General features: G+C 48.8%; 1 protein-coding gene across 1 annotated transcript in view; it reads right to left on the bottom strand.

Moving 5' to 3' along the window:
- The window catches only part of TCF7L1 (transcription factor 7 like 1), a 153,934-nt gene extending 136,364 nt beyond the window's left edge, over positions 1-17,570 (bottom strand). Inside the window, exons 1-3 of the mRNA XM_038759074.1 lie at positions 17,210-17,570; positions 15,444-15,510; positions 15,138-15,286 (exon numbers count right to left, since the gene is read on the bottom strand). Coding sequence (XP_038615002.1) covers positions 15,138-15,286; positions 15,444-15,510; positions 17,210-17,560 — 567 coding nt within the window. The 5' untranslated portion in view covers positions 17,561-17,570. The remainder of the gene's footprint in view (positions 1-15,137; positions 15,287-15,443; positions 15,511-17,209) is intronic.
- Positions 17,571-18,035: the final 465 nt, after the last annotated feature.

Below are 18,035 nucleotides of genomic sequence, written 5' to 3'. Positions count from 1 at the left end.
TCCCGGCTCTGACACTTGTCTGCTGTGACCTTGGGCAAGTCACTTAACTTTTCGATGTCTCGGTTGCCTCATCTGTAGAACAGGATTAGGACTGTGAGTCCCTTGTGGGACAGAGATTGAGTCCAACCCAGGGTTTTGTCTACGTCAGCACTTAGAAAAGTGCCTGTCACATAGTAAGCACTTACCAATATTAGGGATTGTCTCTACTTGTTGCCGAATTGTACTTTCCAAGTGCTTAGTACAGTGCTCTGCACGCAAGCGCTCAATAAATACGATTGAATGGATGACTGAATGTTATCATTGTCATAATCATTGTCATCATTATTATTAAGAAATTCTAACAGGACATGATAGCATCTCAAGAACCACTCTGGAAAGATACTTTACAAGTATTTGGACAGATGTGATTCGGGATTGGAGGCCTACTAAAATTTCAAAGACTCTCATTAGAGGGACAAACTCAAGTATCTTCAAAGAGCCGAGCAGAAAGGTGTAGATTTTTTTGTATTTAGCCCACCCCACCTAATGTTGTTAGAGGTAAAGCAGCTGCTAAAGTTAAGGCAAAATACAATTGGCTCTGCCAATGGCAGCAACGGCCACAAACCAAAGAACAGTCACCGGATGCACACAGAGTTCAGGCCCAATCTAGGAGCAAAGGCAATCTGGGAAAAAGAAGGAGTTGATGGTCGATTCAATCGACCATTGAATCGGTGGGATTTACTGAGCACTTGACTGCAAAGCACTGTGCTGAGCTCTTGGCAAGAATCATGACCCCTGACCTGAAGGAACTTATATTCTAAATCACGACAGACAAAAAGAATTTACCACTAGTGGAGGAGGAGGAAGAGCCAGGTCTAACAGGAAGAAGCACAAATGGGTGGGGGCGAACATCCCCACCCCCTCGGCCAGGAGACAGACAGGATGAGTCAGTGTTTGAAGATCCCTGAGTTTTCAACATTGCAGCCCAGGTCCAGATCCCGGGAGATCAAAGAGCTATTAAAATGTGGCGTTCCGCAAATCTTCTCTTCTGGTGCCCTCTGGTTTCTGAATATGCTTGCGTTTTCTTCTACTTACTAACATCATGTATATCAGTGTGTATAAGGCTTACTTTATCAGCCGTTTTCTTGTAGGTGGAGTAAGTCAACAAACTCCTGCTTCTTTTTCCTTAAATACAACCAACCAACCAATCAATGGTATTTACTAAGTGCTTACTCTGTGCAGAGCACTGTACTAAGCGCTTGGGAAAGCACTGTACAATAGAATTAGTGGACACATTCCCTGCCCGTAATGAGTTTACAGTCTGTTTTTAGGCTCGCTTACCTCCTGCCTCAATTACCCCATCTGTAAAATGGGGATTACGACTGTGAGCCCTGTGTGGGACAACCTGATTACCTTGTATCTACCCCAGAGCTTAGAACGGTGTCTGACAGAGTTAGCGATTAACAAATACCGTAAAAAAAAAAAAAGATTCAATAAATGTCTTCAAGAATATGGAGGGTTTCATGGGGCAGATGTTAATGAAAAAGAAGAAATGTGTTCATTGGACAGGAGAAGGGATTTGCAGTCTATTAGGATGATAAACATTGGCCTTGGCCACTGAGGTAGGTTAAAGATTGTTCCACCCCTCCCAATTAAAAAACAGAAAGGAAAAAAATATTCTGTGCTAAAATTTATGTTTTGGTGAAATAGCAGAATGAAATGCTGTCACGCAGACTTGGGAAAATTTGCTCTCTTGTGGGTCACATACATTATAGGGAGTGAGAATGGGCCTCTAAGAGTTTCTATGTGACATCTTGCATCTATAAACATAGTTAACTGAGCTCATAAATGACAATCAGCAGACTTTAATTGGCATCTCTGCAGAGTTGCCATTGAGACATGCTGTATTCCTATAGAGGTGCGAGCAGAGAAGAATGTGCTACGGTACCTGGTGTGGAAAACAGAGTTGTTTGCAGGTTATACCTCGTTCTAAAATGTAAGTTGTGGCAGACATTTCACTAAGGTGAGGAAACTGGGTTTCTGCAGCATTCAGTTCGGTTTCACTTCTCAGGCTATGGAAGGGCTGCTTTTTTGCCAAGTTTAAGACGCCCTTCAATTTGGCGTTTGTGATTTCCACTTCAGCTCTAAATTTTTAACCAAGTCCAATTTAGCTTCCTAAAAGCATCCTTAATAGCTTATTTTTTTAAAGGCTCCTAAGTGCTGACATCCAATACTGCTAGAAAACTTTTTTCGGATTAAAGTGCAGATGAACAACCGTCATCTGAATTTCATTAACTTTCTCTTGAAATACACAAAGTTGAAAAAGCAGAAAAATGTGTTTGCTAAGAGACATTTTCTTTTGGACACCCACCCAGTTCTCCAGTAATGTGGAGGCGGTGTTCTGCAGAACTCCGCATTAGGGAAAACTTGTGTTTTCTTGGAGCTGGACAGTGCACATAAGGGGCACAGATCATTTCTTCTGACACCACATCCCACTGAATCCAGACAGAGAAACGTGGTCAGAAGAACCTTCCCTAATTCTATCCAAAAATAGGTGGTGAAGAGCATTCTAGGTGAACTGTGTGTACATCCAAAAATTTGAAAGCAGGGGCCCTTAATTTACCCGGGCCAATTCTTAGTCACAACTTTTTACCAAGTTTCTAACCAAGATCCCAGTCTTCATCAGGGACCACCTACACATCAAGTCTGTACCTTTGCTTTTATTAGTTTAACGAAAAAGGGCAACCAATTTTTTTCTTCCCCAATGTCTGAACCATTTTTTTCCATATTCACAGGCCTATAAGAAAAACCCTGAAATCAATTTCAGTGAAAAGTTAACATGGCAGCTACTTGGCTGAACTCTGCGGAAGACTCAGGAACTCGAGACTTCTAATTCCAGCTCTGGGAGGGACTGACTCAGTGTTCGGCATTAGACAAGTTACTTCAAGCTCAGAGCTTCGTCTTTAAAATGAATGACAAGTCTTCGGCTAAGCTACATATGCTGAATGAACTAATTAATTAGTGGAAAGCTCTTAAAAACTCTGAATGCTATTTAAAAGATGTATAGTAGAACAGCACTTGAAGATAAATTACGTTGGGTGGAGGATACACATAAACTCCAGCATTCAGGGAAGCTTTTAAAAGTTGGGTAGTTGAATAACTAATTGAGCTCCATTAGGATCAACCAAGTTGCCACAAAGTTCTGATGCAATGCTGGAAATTTTTTTATGAATCTCCATATACATATATATATAGAGATAGATATATAGATATATAGATATATAGATATATAGATAGATGTATATATCTATATATATACATATATATACATATCTTCTAAAAGGTAACACACTCCAAGCTGAAAACTGAAAGACAAGTATCATGACCAGATCCTGGGAAGTACTGACAAACTACTATTTAGATACTATTGATTGACTGAGATTTGAACTCCCATATGCCTTTATTTTTTTAAATACAGTAGTCTCAATTCTGGATAAAGTGAGAAAAGTGCTGTGAGTTTTAAAAAGAAAGGCCAAATGGGTCATTCCCGGGTGTTCAACTTTGTCAAAAAATTCTACACATAAGATCATGAAAAGATGGAAAGACAAAATAGATGTAGAACATGATACCGTGTGTGCAAATTGCCTGCCTAAGCCTTGGCCTGAAACCAGAAACCTTTTTCTGAGACACTTGGGATTATCCTCAGGTCAAATAAACGTGAATTCAGGGGTTCACTCTACTCTCAGAAGCCACTTTAAGGTAAGGTGATCATAGCTTTCAAAACCTAAAAGAGCTTCTTCTGACTCCTTTGAGCCCCATGACCTAACCACTAGGCCACTGTGCTTCTCCACAGGCACCATACTAAGCGCTGGGGTAGAAACAACCTAATTAGGTCGGACATTAGTTCAGGCCCCCACAGGGTTACAGTCTGAACCCCTATTTTACAGATGAGGTGTTGTGGGTAGGGAATGTGTCTGTTTATTCCTGTATTGTACTCTCCTAAGCGCTTAGTACAGTGCTCTGAACCCAGCAAGCGCTCAATAAATATGACTGAATGAATAACTAAGGCCCTGAGAAGTGAAGTGACTTGCCTCAAGCCCCACAGCAGACAAGTGACAGGGTAGGGATCAGAACCCAGGTCCTCTGACTTCTAGGCCCGCGCTCCATCCTCTACGCTGCTTCTCGTAGTTCTGGGGTGGGTTTGTTATTTTGGGTTTTTTGTTTTGTTTTGTTTTGTTTTTTGGCTCCAGCTCCATTGGGGAGAGGCAGCTCCTGCTCGGTTGCTGCTTGTGCGGAGGCGGTGGAGGATCCAGGCTGTTTTAGGTCTCACAGCCTTGCTGCAGCCCTGGAACACCAGGCCCTGGAGGACTGGGCGGGAGCTGGTCTTCATGGGGGTCAAAGCCCAAGGAGGACAGGACCTTGACCTTTCCCCTCCCTCTCCCCCCTCTGTACCCTCTTTTGTACTTTTTTTCACCTACTTTGGTACCCTTCTCTGCTCTCCACCTCCCCTCCTTTCCCTTCCCTGCTTCCTCTAATTCCTCACCCTTTCGGTACTCTTCCCAATTCACCTCCGCGCTCCAAAAGTTTTCTACTCCCGCTTCCAAGAAGTCAGGAGGGGAGTGGAAGGAGCAGTAGCTGTATATTCTCCTGTCCTGCCCGGATTTATGGCTCCTAAACCGTTCCTGCCCCATGCTATTTATATGACCGATAATAAAATGGGCATTATCCTACCTAAACAACCGATGATTGCCTGACACTGAATAATGTCAGATGCTTCGAGAACCAACTTAAAATCTAATGCTCCCTAGTGTCCTAACTTGAAGTGAGGTCATCTGTAACTTAGATGCTCACTGACATTCAGTATGGCTCAAAATACAAAACCGACTCGCCCTTAATCAGGTCTGCAGCTGACAGCATTGAACCCGATTCTCGGGAGTCTAACATGACTGTGTTTTGGGAGGAGCCTTCAGCAGGCGTATAGGGGACAGATAAGGTACACCTGGCAACACACTAAACCAGAGGATGTCAAGAAAAGCCGGCAAATGAAGTAACCAGATAACTCAAACTCAGAAGCTTCCTTGACACTTTGCCCGGCTGTAGTTTCTAAAACACGTTGCACATCCCTGCCTTAAACAGTTAGTGGTTGGAAAGAGCTATCGCTCTTCTCAAAGTGGCTAAATTGGGCTCATTAAAAGAATTTTAGATTCCAACACCGTCTTTAATGCCAAGGGACTTTATACGGCTTTAAATCATAGCGATGCTTCAAGTTCAATGCTATTTTCAACGAATTTTTATTCTGTTAAGCCCTGAGGATTGGGTTTCCCACTTTCTGGTTGGGGTGAGTCAGGGGTTCAAAGCGTAAGCCTGCCTTCCCTACAATTTCCTCCCATTTTGGAGCACCTTCCAGGAAACATGAGTTCCCCAGCTCCCCTAGACCTAGGCTCGTCTCCCTGAATTTCCCAGATGGACTGAAGCTGCCTTCTGTTTTATTTGATCCCCACTTGTAATGGTGCTCGTTAAATGCTTACTATGAGCAAGTTGCTGGGCTAAGCTCTGGGAGAGAGACGAGATAATCAGGTTGGATCCGTCCCTGTCCCACATGGGGCTCAGATCAAAGTTGGAGGGAAGGGGATTTAATCCCCATTTTACAGATGAGCGGCACAGAGAAGCTACGTGACGTACCCAAGATCACACAGCGCACAAGTGGCGGAGCTGGGATTAGAACCCAGGACCTCTGATTCCCAGGCCGGGGCCCTGCTTTGCACACAGTAAGCACTCAGTAAATACAACTGAATTGCATAGGCTATCCTGCTTCCCTCTTCTCCCTTTCATTGGCCTGAACAATCAAGAGTGAACTTTGAAGTTACATGTGTTTTCATAACTCCTGCTGCTTGTTAAACAATTATCATTATCCCTATAAAAAATCTAGCTTTAACTTGGTTTTACATTCCCTAATCTTGAAGTTATCTAGGAATCGTCATCACGGAGATTCATTACAGGTGAATTGTTAAGCCTTTTGCGAGTTCCTCACAAAATAATTTCAGTGCCTCCATCTAAATGAAAACAGTTCCTTAGCCATTCATTTCCCTCTTCTTTCACCTCAGTCCCCTGAGGTAGGTCACGGTACGCTGGAACGGAACTTCCAGAACTTCCCCTCCAAACTGTACACTCACTGTGGGCAGGGAATGAATCTGCCGACTCCGTTGCGCTGTACTCTCCCAACTGTTTAGTACAGTGCTTTGTGCAAAGTAAGTGCTCAAGAAATACCACTGATGGGCTGATTCCAGGCAACAGCGATCTCATTTTATTTTAACGGCACTTGTTAAGCACTTTCCAGAAGTCAAGGACCAGACTAAACACTGGGGTGGATACAAGCTAATCAGGTTGGACACGGTCCATGTCCCACGTGGAGTTCAGTCTTAATCCCCATTCTACAGATGAGGTAACAGAGGCACAAAGAAGTTGTGACTTGCCCAGGGTCTTTCTACCTCCCAGGCCCATGCTTTATTCACTAGGCCATGCTGTTTTCCATTCATCTGGAAATGCTAGCTATCCATGCCGAATTGTACTTTCCAAGCGCTGGTGTAGTGCTCTGCACACAGTAAGCGCTCCATACGATTGAATTATGATGGCATTTATTAAGCGCTTACTAAGTGCAAAGCACTGTTCTGAGCGCTGGGGGGGTACAAGGTAATCAGGTTGTCCCAAGGAGGGCTCACAGGTATCATCCCCATTTTACAGATGAGGGAACTGAGGCCCAGAGAAATGAAGTGACTTGCCCAAAGTCACAGAGCTGACAATTGGCGGGGCTGGGATTTGAACCCATGACCTCTGACTCTAAAGCCCGGGTTCTTTCCACTGAGCCACGCCTATGTTTCTTCAAGAAAATCACACTCACTTGGATCTTTTAACGGCTGTCTCATGTTCCTAACCTGCACAGCAGCCCCACAGCACTTTATGTCCACACCCTTATTCTTTGCCATTTTCCCTCTCTGTAATTAATTTTAATGTCCGTCGCCACTTCTCGACCTTGAGCTCCCTGTGGGCAGATGTCGGGTTTACCGATTCTCTTGTACTGCACACTGTTCCCAGCACTTAGTACAGTGCTCTGCACCCAGGAAGTGCTCAAGAAATACACCCAACTGATTGACTTACCTACCCCTTTTGCTCTGTATCCTTCTCCCTCAGCAGAGAGTCACAAATGGCATTACCGCAATATTTCCCGAGGAAATGAAGCAGGCAACTTCAACGGTTCTTGTCGCGGCAAGAACTTCGAAGTCTGGGGCACAGCGGACCAAAGAAAACAAGACGTCTTAAGGTGGAGGTGAGGTGAGCCTTGTGGGGCGTCTGGGTCTGCAGCTCAGACTCTCCCACCGGTGTTCCCTTGTTTCGGTGTTTGGGGAGTCACAAACGTGGCTCCTGTGCAGGCTCTGCAAGGGATGTAGGGGATTCCCAGCAGGAGACAACTGGGCATTCATGAACACACGGCCTATTTGATGACTGCAAATAATCAGAAGTGAGGCCCCGGGCCCCTTTTGGCTGTGAATGGACTAGGGTCAGTCCTGGTCACCCCCATCTTGGGGCTCAGCTCAGGGTGAGGCTGGGCAGTTCCAGATTAGGGGGGCAATGCAGGGAGCAGAAAGCCCAGGCTCCCCTAGTCGTGGGAGCCTCCAGGGAGGTCAAGGCGCCCTTCCCCACCCCCCAGCATTTTGGGTAGGGTAGCTAGGCTATCTCTAGACTGTACGCTCAAAATCGGGGGGCAAGGACTGTGTCTGTTTGTTGCACTGTACTCTCCCAAACGCTTAGTGCAATGCTCTGCATTCATTCATTCTTTCAGTCTTATTTACTGAGAACTTACTGTGTGCAGAGCAAGGTGCCCTGGTGGGGGACTCCCTGCGTGGGAGCGCCGCTCCCAGAATCCCTTTTCTAAATAATAACAATAATAATGGCATTTATTAAGCGCTTACTATGGTCCAGTGCTCTGCACACAGTCAGCACTCAATAAATACAATTGAATGAATGAATGAATGAATGAATATATGTATATATGTTTGTACATATTTATTACTCTATTTTGCTTGTACATATTTATTCTATTTCTTTTATTTTGTTAATATGTTTTGTTTAGTTGTCTGTCTCCCCCTTCTAGACTGTGAGCCCGCTGTTGGGTAGGGACCGTCTCTCTATGTTGCCAACTTGGACTTCCCAAGCGCTTAGTACAGTGCTCTGCACACAGTAAGCCCTCAATAAATACGATTGAATGAATGAATGAATGTACTATGCACTTGGAAAGTACATTTCGGCAACAAATAGAGACAATCCCTACCCAACGATGGGCTCACAGTCTAGAAGGGGGGACAAAGACAACAAAACAAAACAAGTAGACAGGCATCAACACCATCAATATAAATAGAAATATAGATATATACACCTCATTAATAAAATAAAGAGTAATAAATATGTACATATATATACAAGTATATATATATACAAGTGGGGCGGGGAAGGGGGTAGAGCAGAGGGAGGGAGTCGGGGCGTTGGGGAGAGGAGGAGGAGCAGAGGAAAAGGGAGGCTCAGTCTAGGAAGGCCTTCTGGAGGAGGTGAGCTTTCAGTAGGGCTTTGAAGGGGGGAAAGTGTGCTAGTTTGGCAGATGTGTGGAGGGAGGGCATTCCAGGCTAGAGGCAGGAGGTGGGCCAGGGGTTGAGGGCGAGACAGGTGAGAACAAGGCACAGTGAGGAAGTTAGCAGCGGCAAAGGAGCGAAGGAGCAGAGTGTCTGGGCTGGGCTGTAGAAGGAGAGAAGGGAGGTGAGGTAAGAGGGGGCAAGGTGATGGAGAGCTTTGAAGCCCATAGTGAGGAGTTTTTGCTTGATGCAAAGGTTGCACACAGTAAGCATTCAATAAATACGATCGACTGACTGACTAGGCTAGCTATGGAGCTGGAAGGGGGTTCTGAAGTGGAGCCAAAATAGCGGCTTCATACTTGGCTCCCGGTCTGCAGGCTGGGCTCTCCTCCTCGGTCCCAGATTCTGTGTAATTCTTTTCCCCCTCCCAGACCCCAAGACTAGGCCGAAGGCTTCTCTAGAACCCAATCATCACTGTCTCTATTTCTCGAGTGCCTTCCGGGTGCAGGGCACCAAGAGGAGGAGACTGTAGCCCTCAGAACACCGGTCCCGTGAACCCTGTTAGGGGAGCTTATTCTGACCAGCAATCTGACCACTACTGAGGCAGGGCACTCGAGTGAGCGCTTGAGAGAGTACAATACCAGAGTTGGCCGACACATTCCCAGACCATCGTGAACTTGCAGTCTAAAGGTCCATATGTGAGTAGGGTTGGCTGAATCGCTCTTACTCCATGGTAAAGACGGGCTTCCTTGCAAGGCCCCAGTGCCAAATATTCCACTCTTTTAAAGATAAATGGAGATTTTATTTTTTTGCAGAGACGTTCTAGGTATCGGTCTTATCAGGCTCCATGGAGGCCAGGCTATAGTATCCCATTTTATCTCACTTGATGGGAGGGCGGATAGAGGGGAAGGCAAGGGGACTGCTGAACCTTTATCTCTAAAGCCATGAAACCACCGGGCCATAAAAGAGGACTCCCCGTAAGGCTGCCTCCCTACAGCCTCTGACATTCACCAGAAGAGAGAACCTGCGGGCAGGAATACCACAGTCTCTTCCCAATCCGCTTCCTCCGGCCCACAGCTCTCGCCCTCTTGCTGCATCCTGGAAATGGGTGGCCTCTGCCCGGAAGATTCCTGCTGGTCAACAGGGTAGGGTGGCCCACGGCACTGGAGTGGATTCAACGGTGATATCCATGGAGTGCTTACTGGGTGCCAAGCACTGTACTAGCAGCATGGGCGAGAGCACTCCAGTAAAGTGGGTGGAGCGTTTCATGGCTGCCCAGAGCTAGCAGTCTACGGAGGGGCTTTTGGAGGGAAGGTTCAGCCAGGCAACCGGGCAGCTGGACAAGAAGGCTCAGAACCGTGAAAGAAGCAGGAGGGTCTGGGCGGCAGCTGCTCTGGCGGCCCCCCTCTGGGGGCAAGAAGTTGGCAGATGCTGCCGACCCCAAAGCTCGTGGCTGTCCTTCTGTGAGCAGTCTGCCCCAGTGACCCAGAAACACTGGTAAACTGCAGCCGTCTTTCTCTCTACCCACATGCACCCACACTCCTATCCACCCCACCTTCCCCGCGCTTTCCGAACACACAGCCCCCACGCCGGACACGTTTAACACAAATAGATTTACACCTCCCCCTAAAGCTTACCCACCCAGACGGAATGAAGAGGCAAAGTCTAGAAGCAGGGAGGCCTGATTAGAGGCTGATGCAGTAATCCAATACATCTACATTCATACGCCACATCTACATTCATACGCCACCTCCCTGGCATCTATATTCCCACCATCAATCTACAGGCATATACTTGGGTTTCTCCCACAAATACTCTCCACATATGAAAATACACATCAAGAAGTACACATGTTATTTATCACATGCACTTTTTTTCTAACTCCTGTGTCTATTATTGTATATTTGGCGCTTAGTACAGTGCTCCGCACAGTAAGTGCTCAATAAATATGACCGAATGAATGAATTTGGCAATTTGTGTTGGCATTCCCCCCCCCCCCCCATTAGCTGATAATATTCAACACTAGGTATTTCATTCTTCCAAGCACTTGGTATAGTATTCTGCACACAAAGATGGTCATAAGTATTACTAACATATACACTCTTTCAGTCAGTCGTATTTATTGGATGCTTACTGTGTGCAGAACACTCTGTTAAGCACACGGGAGAGTACACTCTAACAGACACACTCCCTGCCCACAATGAACTTATGCATAAGCATACGCATATCTTCCCCAACTCAGATAAACAAATCCACAAACATCACATTTCCCACCCAGTTTCCCAACACGTACCCACACGTACACATATTTACAAATGGATCACACTCCCAGGTAAACATGAAAACATGCTTTCTCACATGCCCCCCCCCCCCCCCCCCCCACACACACACAGGACAATGAGTGCCATAGAGCTGCAGATGCAGAAAACTAAGATAAAAATGGAATGAAGGATAAAGAAAAAGACGACACTCGACACCAATCTAAACGACACCAATCTAAACTAAGTCCAGATAAAGAAAAATCAAGAGAAAGCAATTGTAACTCTTGAGTCTGCAGTTCCCAAATCGTTTCTCAATGCAAATGTATGGAACCTGTTTACTTTGCACACCCTATGATTGACAGTTTTTTAAAAAAGCAATGATAAAATCCATAGATTGTACCATAAGCAATGAGTCTGTATATTGAGGCAAGTAATTGCTTTGTTTGCCAACTCCATTACTTTGCAACTAAAGGTACTTAGAGAATTAACAGTTTCCTCCCATTTCCTAGTAATTGTATTCACCGATTTAAACCCAGGAGAACTCTCTCCCCCTCAAATTTCAATATTTTTCGAATAGTTTCGTAAATTTTTTTTTCCCACAGAAATGGTATAGAAGTTCCTAAGTGCTCCCTATTTCTGGAACCAAATAGACCGCTACATTTAGGGACCTACGCTGACTAAATGGAACTTTTGTTCGAGAAAGATCTTTTTAAACCAGGCTGTGAGGGTGGTGTGCGTTGATTTTATCTGAAACTTTACAGCAGTCAAATGAGTTTCGAATTCCACAAGTTTTTCCATAACTGCCTTTTTCACATTAACGCGCTGCCAAGTACAGTACCTATTTGTTAAACATGAGCTTCTCCCGTCTAGCCTCGTTTCTCTCTCAGCTCTATCGATGCAGAATTTGATACCGATAAAATTTCCACAAATATGAAGGCAAGCTGTCTCACCCGCAAAGAAAAAGAGTTGGAAGAAGAACAGTTCCTCCACTGCACTGATTCCACTCCCTCTCTCCAGTCCCCAAATATTGGCTGATCGATCACTGGTATTTATTGAGAGCTTTCTGTGTGCAGAGCGCTGTACTCAGCGCTTGGGAGAGAATAACGTAGGGGAGTCAGTGAACACTTTCCCTGCCCGCAGCAAGCTTACGGTCTAGAGCTCAGGGGAGAATCGAAATGAACTCGGCATATTTGGAAACTACTTTCCCTAGTTTGAGCTGGGGAAAGGTCTGAGACAAATGTCCCATATTTAAGCCCCAAGTTATATTTAGCGGGAAAATGGAGCTGCAGTTATATTTAGAGAACAGTTAGCTTAAAAGAATTTTTACCAAAAGCAGTTTGTTTATAGATGGTCTTAAAAACAAAAAGGGGCGGGGGGGGAGAAGCCGTCTTACGTCCCTCGTGTCCCCTGCAGTCCACTTTGGCCAGACAGAAGGACTAAAAGTCACTGTACTTGAAAAGTTGAAGCAAAAGTATGGTCGCATCAGTAAAAACCCATTTCTTTCTGCATTTCTTTACATCGGAGAATTTAACGGCTCACTTTTTGCGGCTGGCATTTTTAGATCCAGGGATCCCGTGAGATTAGAAAGCAACAGAGCTCAAGCCATTTTACTGTCCTGTCAGGCGCTCTGACAAAGATGCATCTTACAGTATGCGGAACTTGACTGCAAACCAGATCAAAGTATCATGACCTGAAGACAAGTTTGGTCTCTCGTGGGGAAGTTCTCCACACAAAAGAGGGTGATCATACTTTAATGACATTATTAGCACACTGAAAACCATCCTCAGTTCTCCCACCAACACTTTAGATCCTGCTCCTAAAGGATCCAGACAGATTACTTCACCTCCCCTAAAACCAAGGAGCCAATAGTTTTAGGGGACCCGTGTCTGTGTCTGTTATCAATTCTCACTTTCCAAAAGCCCCAACCTTCCTGTCCAAGTTATTTCTCCCGCCTTGATGGGGCCCAAATCCTTTCCTCTACAGTTGCTGCCATTCTTCTTTTTGGCGTATTTTTGCCCCATCTTTTTTCTAAGGGACTGGGAATCCACCAGCCTGGGCCTTCGTCCTGCACTTCCTAGCATCAAACGCCTGAGAAGGAATACACCTTCTCCTCCAAACCCAGAGAAAGGCCAGAGTCTCAAGCCTCATCTTCGAAGCCATTAACTCGTTCGTCCTGACATCCACCCCCATGTTCCTCGTGGTGCATTTCTGGAATGGATTGCTCTTCCTCTGCCTTCCTAAGGAACTTGGCTCAGATTTCACGAAACCATCTTGACATTGCCTAGATCGCTATCGTCCCCATGTACCCCTCGGATTTGTCAAGAAGAGTGCCTCAAAGGAATTCATTCATTCAATCATATTTATTGAGGGCTCACTGTGTGCAGAGCACTGTACTAAGCGCTTGGGAGACTGTGTCTTGAGGGTGGCTCTGTCGGCGTGCCTTGGGTCAGGAATTAGGGAAGCAAACAAACCTAGATCACTCCAGCTGGAACGGCGACACACATTTTAGTCCACTTGAAAAAAAGGAATTGATTAAACACCCACACTTGCCCTTTCTAAAGAACTGGTGCCCAAACCGCCCCCGACATCCAATGTCGCCGACAGGGTTTTTGGCTCTCCAACCTCCAAATGCAGGGCTCTGTTGGCCCAACAAGAGTTCCCCAGGTCTCTGTACCCCCGATTTTAAGCGCGCAAGCGGCTGGATCTCCACTCTCCTCCCCATCTCTCCCCCCTCACAGGCCCGACCCTAAGAGGAATGCCCTCTCGCACGGAAAACAAGAATTGTCTACAAGCGGAGGCTGCAGCTCTCCATCGCTGCCTGTTACAACTGACAGTGGAGATGGCCAATTCAACGTCCGAATGCCTGCACAGGCCGCCCTTAAAAGTATGAACATGAAAAACTTTTCGAGCGGAGGGGAGGCGCTTCCTGAAAAGTCTCCCCCCCGCAAAAAATAAAAATAAAAGTATCCACAGGGAGTTGGGATAAGGGATAAAGTGGGTTGGGCTCCCCTCAAGGACAGGACAGCAAAAGATTCTTGTTTAGGCATAAGCACAGAAGGCAGGGGAACACCCCCACCCCCACCCCACCCCGTCCCGCCCCTCGGCGATTTCAGAAATACAATGAACTCCTTTCCCTCGGGGAGTGTTATTTGCAGAGCTGGGATTTGGGGTTTGGGACATTTGCTGGGGTCCGGGAGGATTCAATTTGCTCTCATTTGCACTTTGCCTAACGCTCGGTCAATTTGCCTAATCGCTTCTTTAAATGCCAATGCAGAACCAGACAATGTAAGCCCATTAACAGCTTTAAAGTGTCTAACAGTTCGCTTTAAATGAGAAAACGCAAGCAAACAAAAGTGGGGGGAGCCGGGGGGCGGGATTGCCAAGTTCCTCCAGTTCCAGAAGGTAACAGGGCTAACCCCGCATCTCCTCCTATTGTTCTGCGCGGGAGTTCAGGCTCAGAAGCAAGCCGGGGCCCTTTTCGACAAATTTGGGGCTGCAAAACCTTCACAAATATGCGGTTGGATGGGTAGAGCGGGCAAGTGGAAAAAAACAAACAAACCAGCAACAGAAAACATCAAAACCCAAAGGGGCGGCCCGGCCAGAAGCTGCTCGAAGTGGTCGGGGGCGGTGGGAGGAAAGAGTTTCTTTTCCCAAAAGGGTGGCAAAAGTGGGTTTTTCCCAGCTGGGCTGGGGGAAAGGGAGACCCCGCCCCGCCCTCCCTTACAATGGGGTAAGCAGCGCGGCTTGGGGGATAGAGCTCGGGCTTGGGAGTTGGAAGGTCCTGGGTTCTAATCCCGCCTCAGCCACTTGTCTGCTGGGCGGCCTTGGGCACGTCGCTTCACTAGGCCTCAGTTCCCTCGCCTGTAAAATGGGAATGAGGCGGGGACCGGGTGCAGCCCGATTCGCTGGGATCCACCCCGGCGCTTAGTACAGTGCCTGCCACGTAGTAAGCGCTTAAGAACTACCACCGCCACCACCACCATCATCTCATTAATAATAAGAAGAAGAACGTGGAGGCCCCCGGTTTTCCCAAGGCCCGGAACGTCTGAGCCAGAGTTTAGGCCGCGTAGCAGGGCGGATGGAACAGAGTCGAAGCTTAGCCCAGCGCTCTGCACACAGTAGGCGCTCAATAAATATGACTGGATTCATTCATTCATTCAGTCGTATTTATTGAGCGGTTCCTGGGGGCAGAGCAGTGTACTGAGCGCTCGGAAGGTACAATTGGGCAACCAATAGAGACAATCGATCCCTGGGAACGCACTGATGAGTAACTCACCGTCCTCGCCCCTCCGGGGGACAGGGCTCCGCCGGGCAGGTAGGTGCCACTCAGGTCCGGGATCATGAGGAAGGGGTAGCCCGGGTACGGGGGGCCCTTGAAGAAGCCGCCGCCTCCTCCGGGTGGTCCTCCGTCCTGCGGCCGCCTGGCTGTGGGGGGGGCGAGAGGAGGCCCGGGTGAGCGGGGAGGCGAGGGAAGGCTGCGGGGAGGAGGAGGGGGAGGAAGAAGAGGAGGAGGAGGAAGAAGAGGAGGAGGAGGAAGAAGAGGAGGAGGAGGAGGCTGTGCCGGCTCCGGCAGGGCGAGTACCTTCGCTCAGCTGATAGTCCCGCGGCTTCTGGAAAGGGTCCCGGGAACGCTGCGCGACACGCTCCGCCTGCGGAGGGAGGGCGAGGGGGAGACACAGTCAGTCATTCAACCGTATTTATAGTAATAATCATAATAACGACATTTATTAATAATAATGACATTTGTTAAGCGCTCACTCTGTGCCAAGCGCTGTTCTAAGCGCTGGGGAGGATACAAGGTGATCGGATTGTCCCACGTGGGGCGCACAGTCTTCATCCCCATTTTGGTCATAAGAATGATGGCATTTGTTAAGCGCTTACTATGTGCCGAGCCCTTTTCTAAGCGCTGGGGAGGATACAAGGTGATCGGATTGTCCCACGTGGGGCGCACGGCCTTCATCCTCATTTTGATAATAATAATAACAATGGTATTTGTTAAGCGTTTACTAGGTGCCGATCACTTTTCTAAGCGCTGGGGAGGATACAAGGTGATCGGATTGTCCCACGTGGGACTCACTGTCTTCATCTCCATTTCGATAATAATAATAATAATAATAATAATAATAATAATAATGGCATTTATTAAGCGTTTACTATGTGCCGATCACTGTTCTAAGCGCTGGGGAGGATACAAGGTGATCGGATTGTCCCACTTGGGACTCACAGTCTTCATCTCCATTTTGATAATAATAATAATAATAATGGCATTTGTTAAGCGCTTACTATGTGCTAAGCACTAAAAGCGCGGGGGGGGGGGGGATAAAAGGTGATCAGGTTGTCCCACGTGGGGCTCCCAATCTTCATCCCCATTTTACAGATGAGGGAACTGAGGCCTAGAGAAGTGAAGTGACTTGGCCAAAGTCACCCAGCTGACAAGCGGCGGATCCGGGATTAGAACCCACGACTCCCGAGCCCGGGCTCTTTCCGCCGAGCCCCGCTAATAATAATAATGATGGCATTTGTTAGGCGCTTACTATGTGCAAAGCACTGTTCTAAGCGCTGGGGGGGATACAGTGTGATCAAGTTGCCCCACGAGGGGCTCCCAGCCTTCATCCCCATTTTTACAGATGAGGTAACTGAGGCTCAGAGAAGTTGTTGAGAGACTTGCCCCAGGTCACACACTGTTCTAAGCGCTGGGGAGGGGGGGATACAGTGTGATCAAGTTGTCCCACGCGCGGCTCCCAGCCTTCATCCCCATTTTTACAGATGAGGTAACTGAGGCTCAGAGAAGTTAAGAGACTTGCCCCAGGTCACACACTGTTCTAAGCGCTGGGGAGGGGGGGATACAGTGTGATCAAGTTGTCCCACGTGGGGCTCCCAGCCTTCATCCCCATTTTTATAGATGAGGTAACTGAGGCTCAGAGAAGTTAAGAGCCTTGCCCCGGGTCACACACTGTTCTAAGCGCTGGGGAGAGGGGGGATACAGTGTGATCAAGTTGTCCCACGTGGGGCTCCCAGCCTTCATCCCCATTTTTATAGATGAGGTAACTGAGGCTCAGAGAAGTTAAGAGCCTTGCCCCGGGTCACACACTGTTCTAAGCGCTGGGGAGGGGGGGATACAGTGTGATGATCAAGTTGTCCCACGTGGGGCTCCCAGTCTTCATCCCCATTTTTACAGATGAGGTAACTGAGGCTCGGAGAAGTGAAGCGACTTGCCCAAGGCCACACAGCAGACAAGTAGTGGAGGGGCCGGGGGCGCTCGCCGCGTGCGGAGCGGGCGACGGAGCAAGCGAAGGGACGCTTGGGGAGGGACACCCGTGGGGACGGACGGGGAGGACGCCTCCGCACCTCGGATTCCGAATCGGAGTCTCCCCGGCTTCCTCCTCCTCCTCCTCCTCCTCCTCCTCGGCCGTGTCCTCCTGCTCCTGCTCGTCGGGCCCTTTCTCCCGGTGGCGGTGCCGTTCCTCCTCCTCCTGCTCCTGCTCCTCCTGCTCCTGCTCCTGCTCCTGCTCCGCCCTGCCCGCGGCCCTCGGACTCGTTGACCAGCGAGGACTTGACCTCGTCGAGGTCGGTGCGGGAGGAGGCGGCCCCTCCGCCGGGCTCCGGCTCCTCCCCGCCCTCGTCCTGGAAGGCGATCAGCTCGTCGTTGGCCCCCAGGTCCTCCCCGCCGGCTCCCCCGGAGCCCCCGAGCTGGGGCATGGCGGCGAGGGCGAGGGCGAGGGCGATGGTGCGGCCGGGACGGGGCCCCGGGGCCCCGGGGGGCCGGGGGTCGGGCCGGGGGTCGGGGGTCCGGGGTCCCGGGTCCGGGCCCTTGGTCCCCGGCGGCGGCGGCCGCCCCAAGCTCGGCGCCCCAAGCGGCTCCGCTCCGGCTCCGGCTCCCGCTCCAACTTTGACAGGGCGGGGGGCGGCGGGGCCGGGCCGGGCCGGGCTGGGCCCTCCTCCTCCTCCTCCTCCTCCTCCTCCTGCTCCTGCTCCCCCTTTCCGGTCCGGTCCGGTCCGGGGGAGGAGCCCCCCGCTGCAGAGCGGCCCCGGCCCCGCGCCGGACGGACGGACGGGCGGTCGGACGGACGGGCGGACGGACGGGCTGACTAGTTCGCCGTCGCCCTCCTCCGCCTCCTCCTCCTCCTTCGGCCCGACCCTGCCCGGGCCCGCCCCGCCCCCCTCGTGTGTCCCC

Source organism: Tachyglossus aculeatus, chromosome 17 (assembly GCF_015852505.1).
Source record: "Tachyglossus aculeatus isolate mTacAcu1 chromosome 17, mTacAcu1.pri, whole genome shotgun sequence".
In the NCBI taxonomy this organism is placed as follows: domain Eukaryota; kingdom Metazoa; phylum Chordata; class Mammalia; order Monotremata; family Tachyglossidae; genus Tachyglossus; species Tachyglossus aculeatus.
The sequence above is the reverse complement of the archived record's forward strand: the minus strand, read 5'-3'. Positions and strand labels throughout refer to the sequence as shown.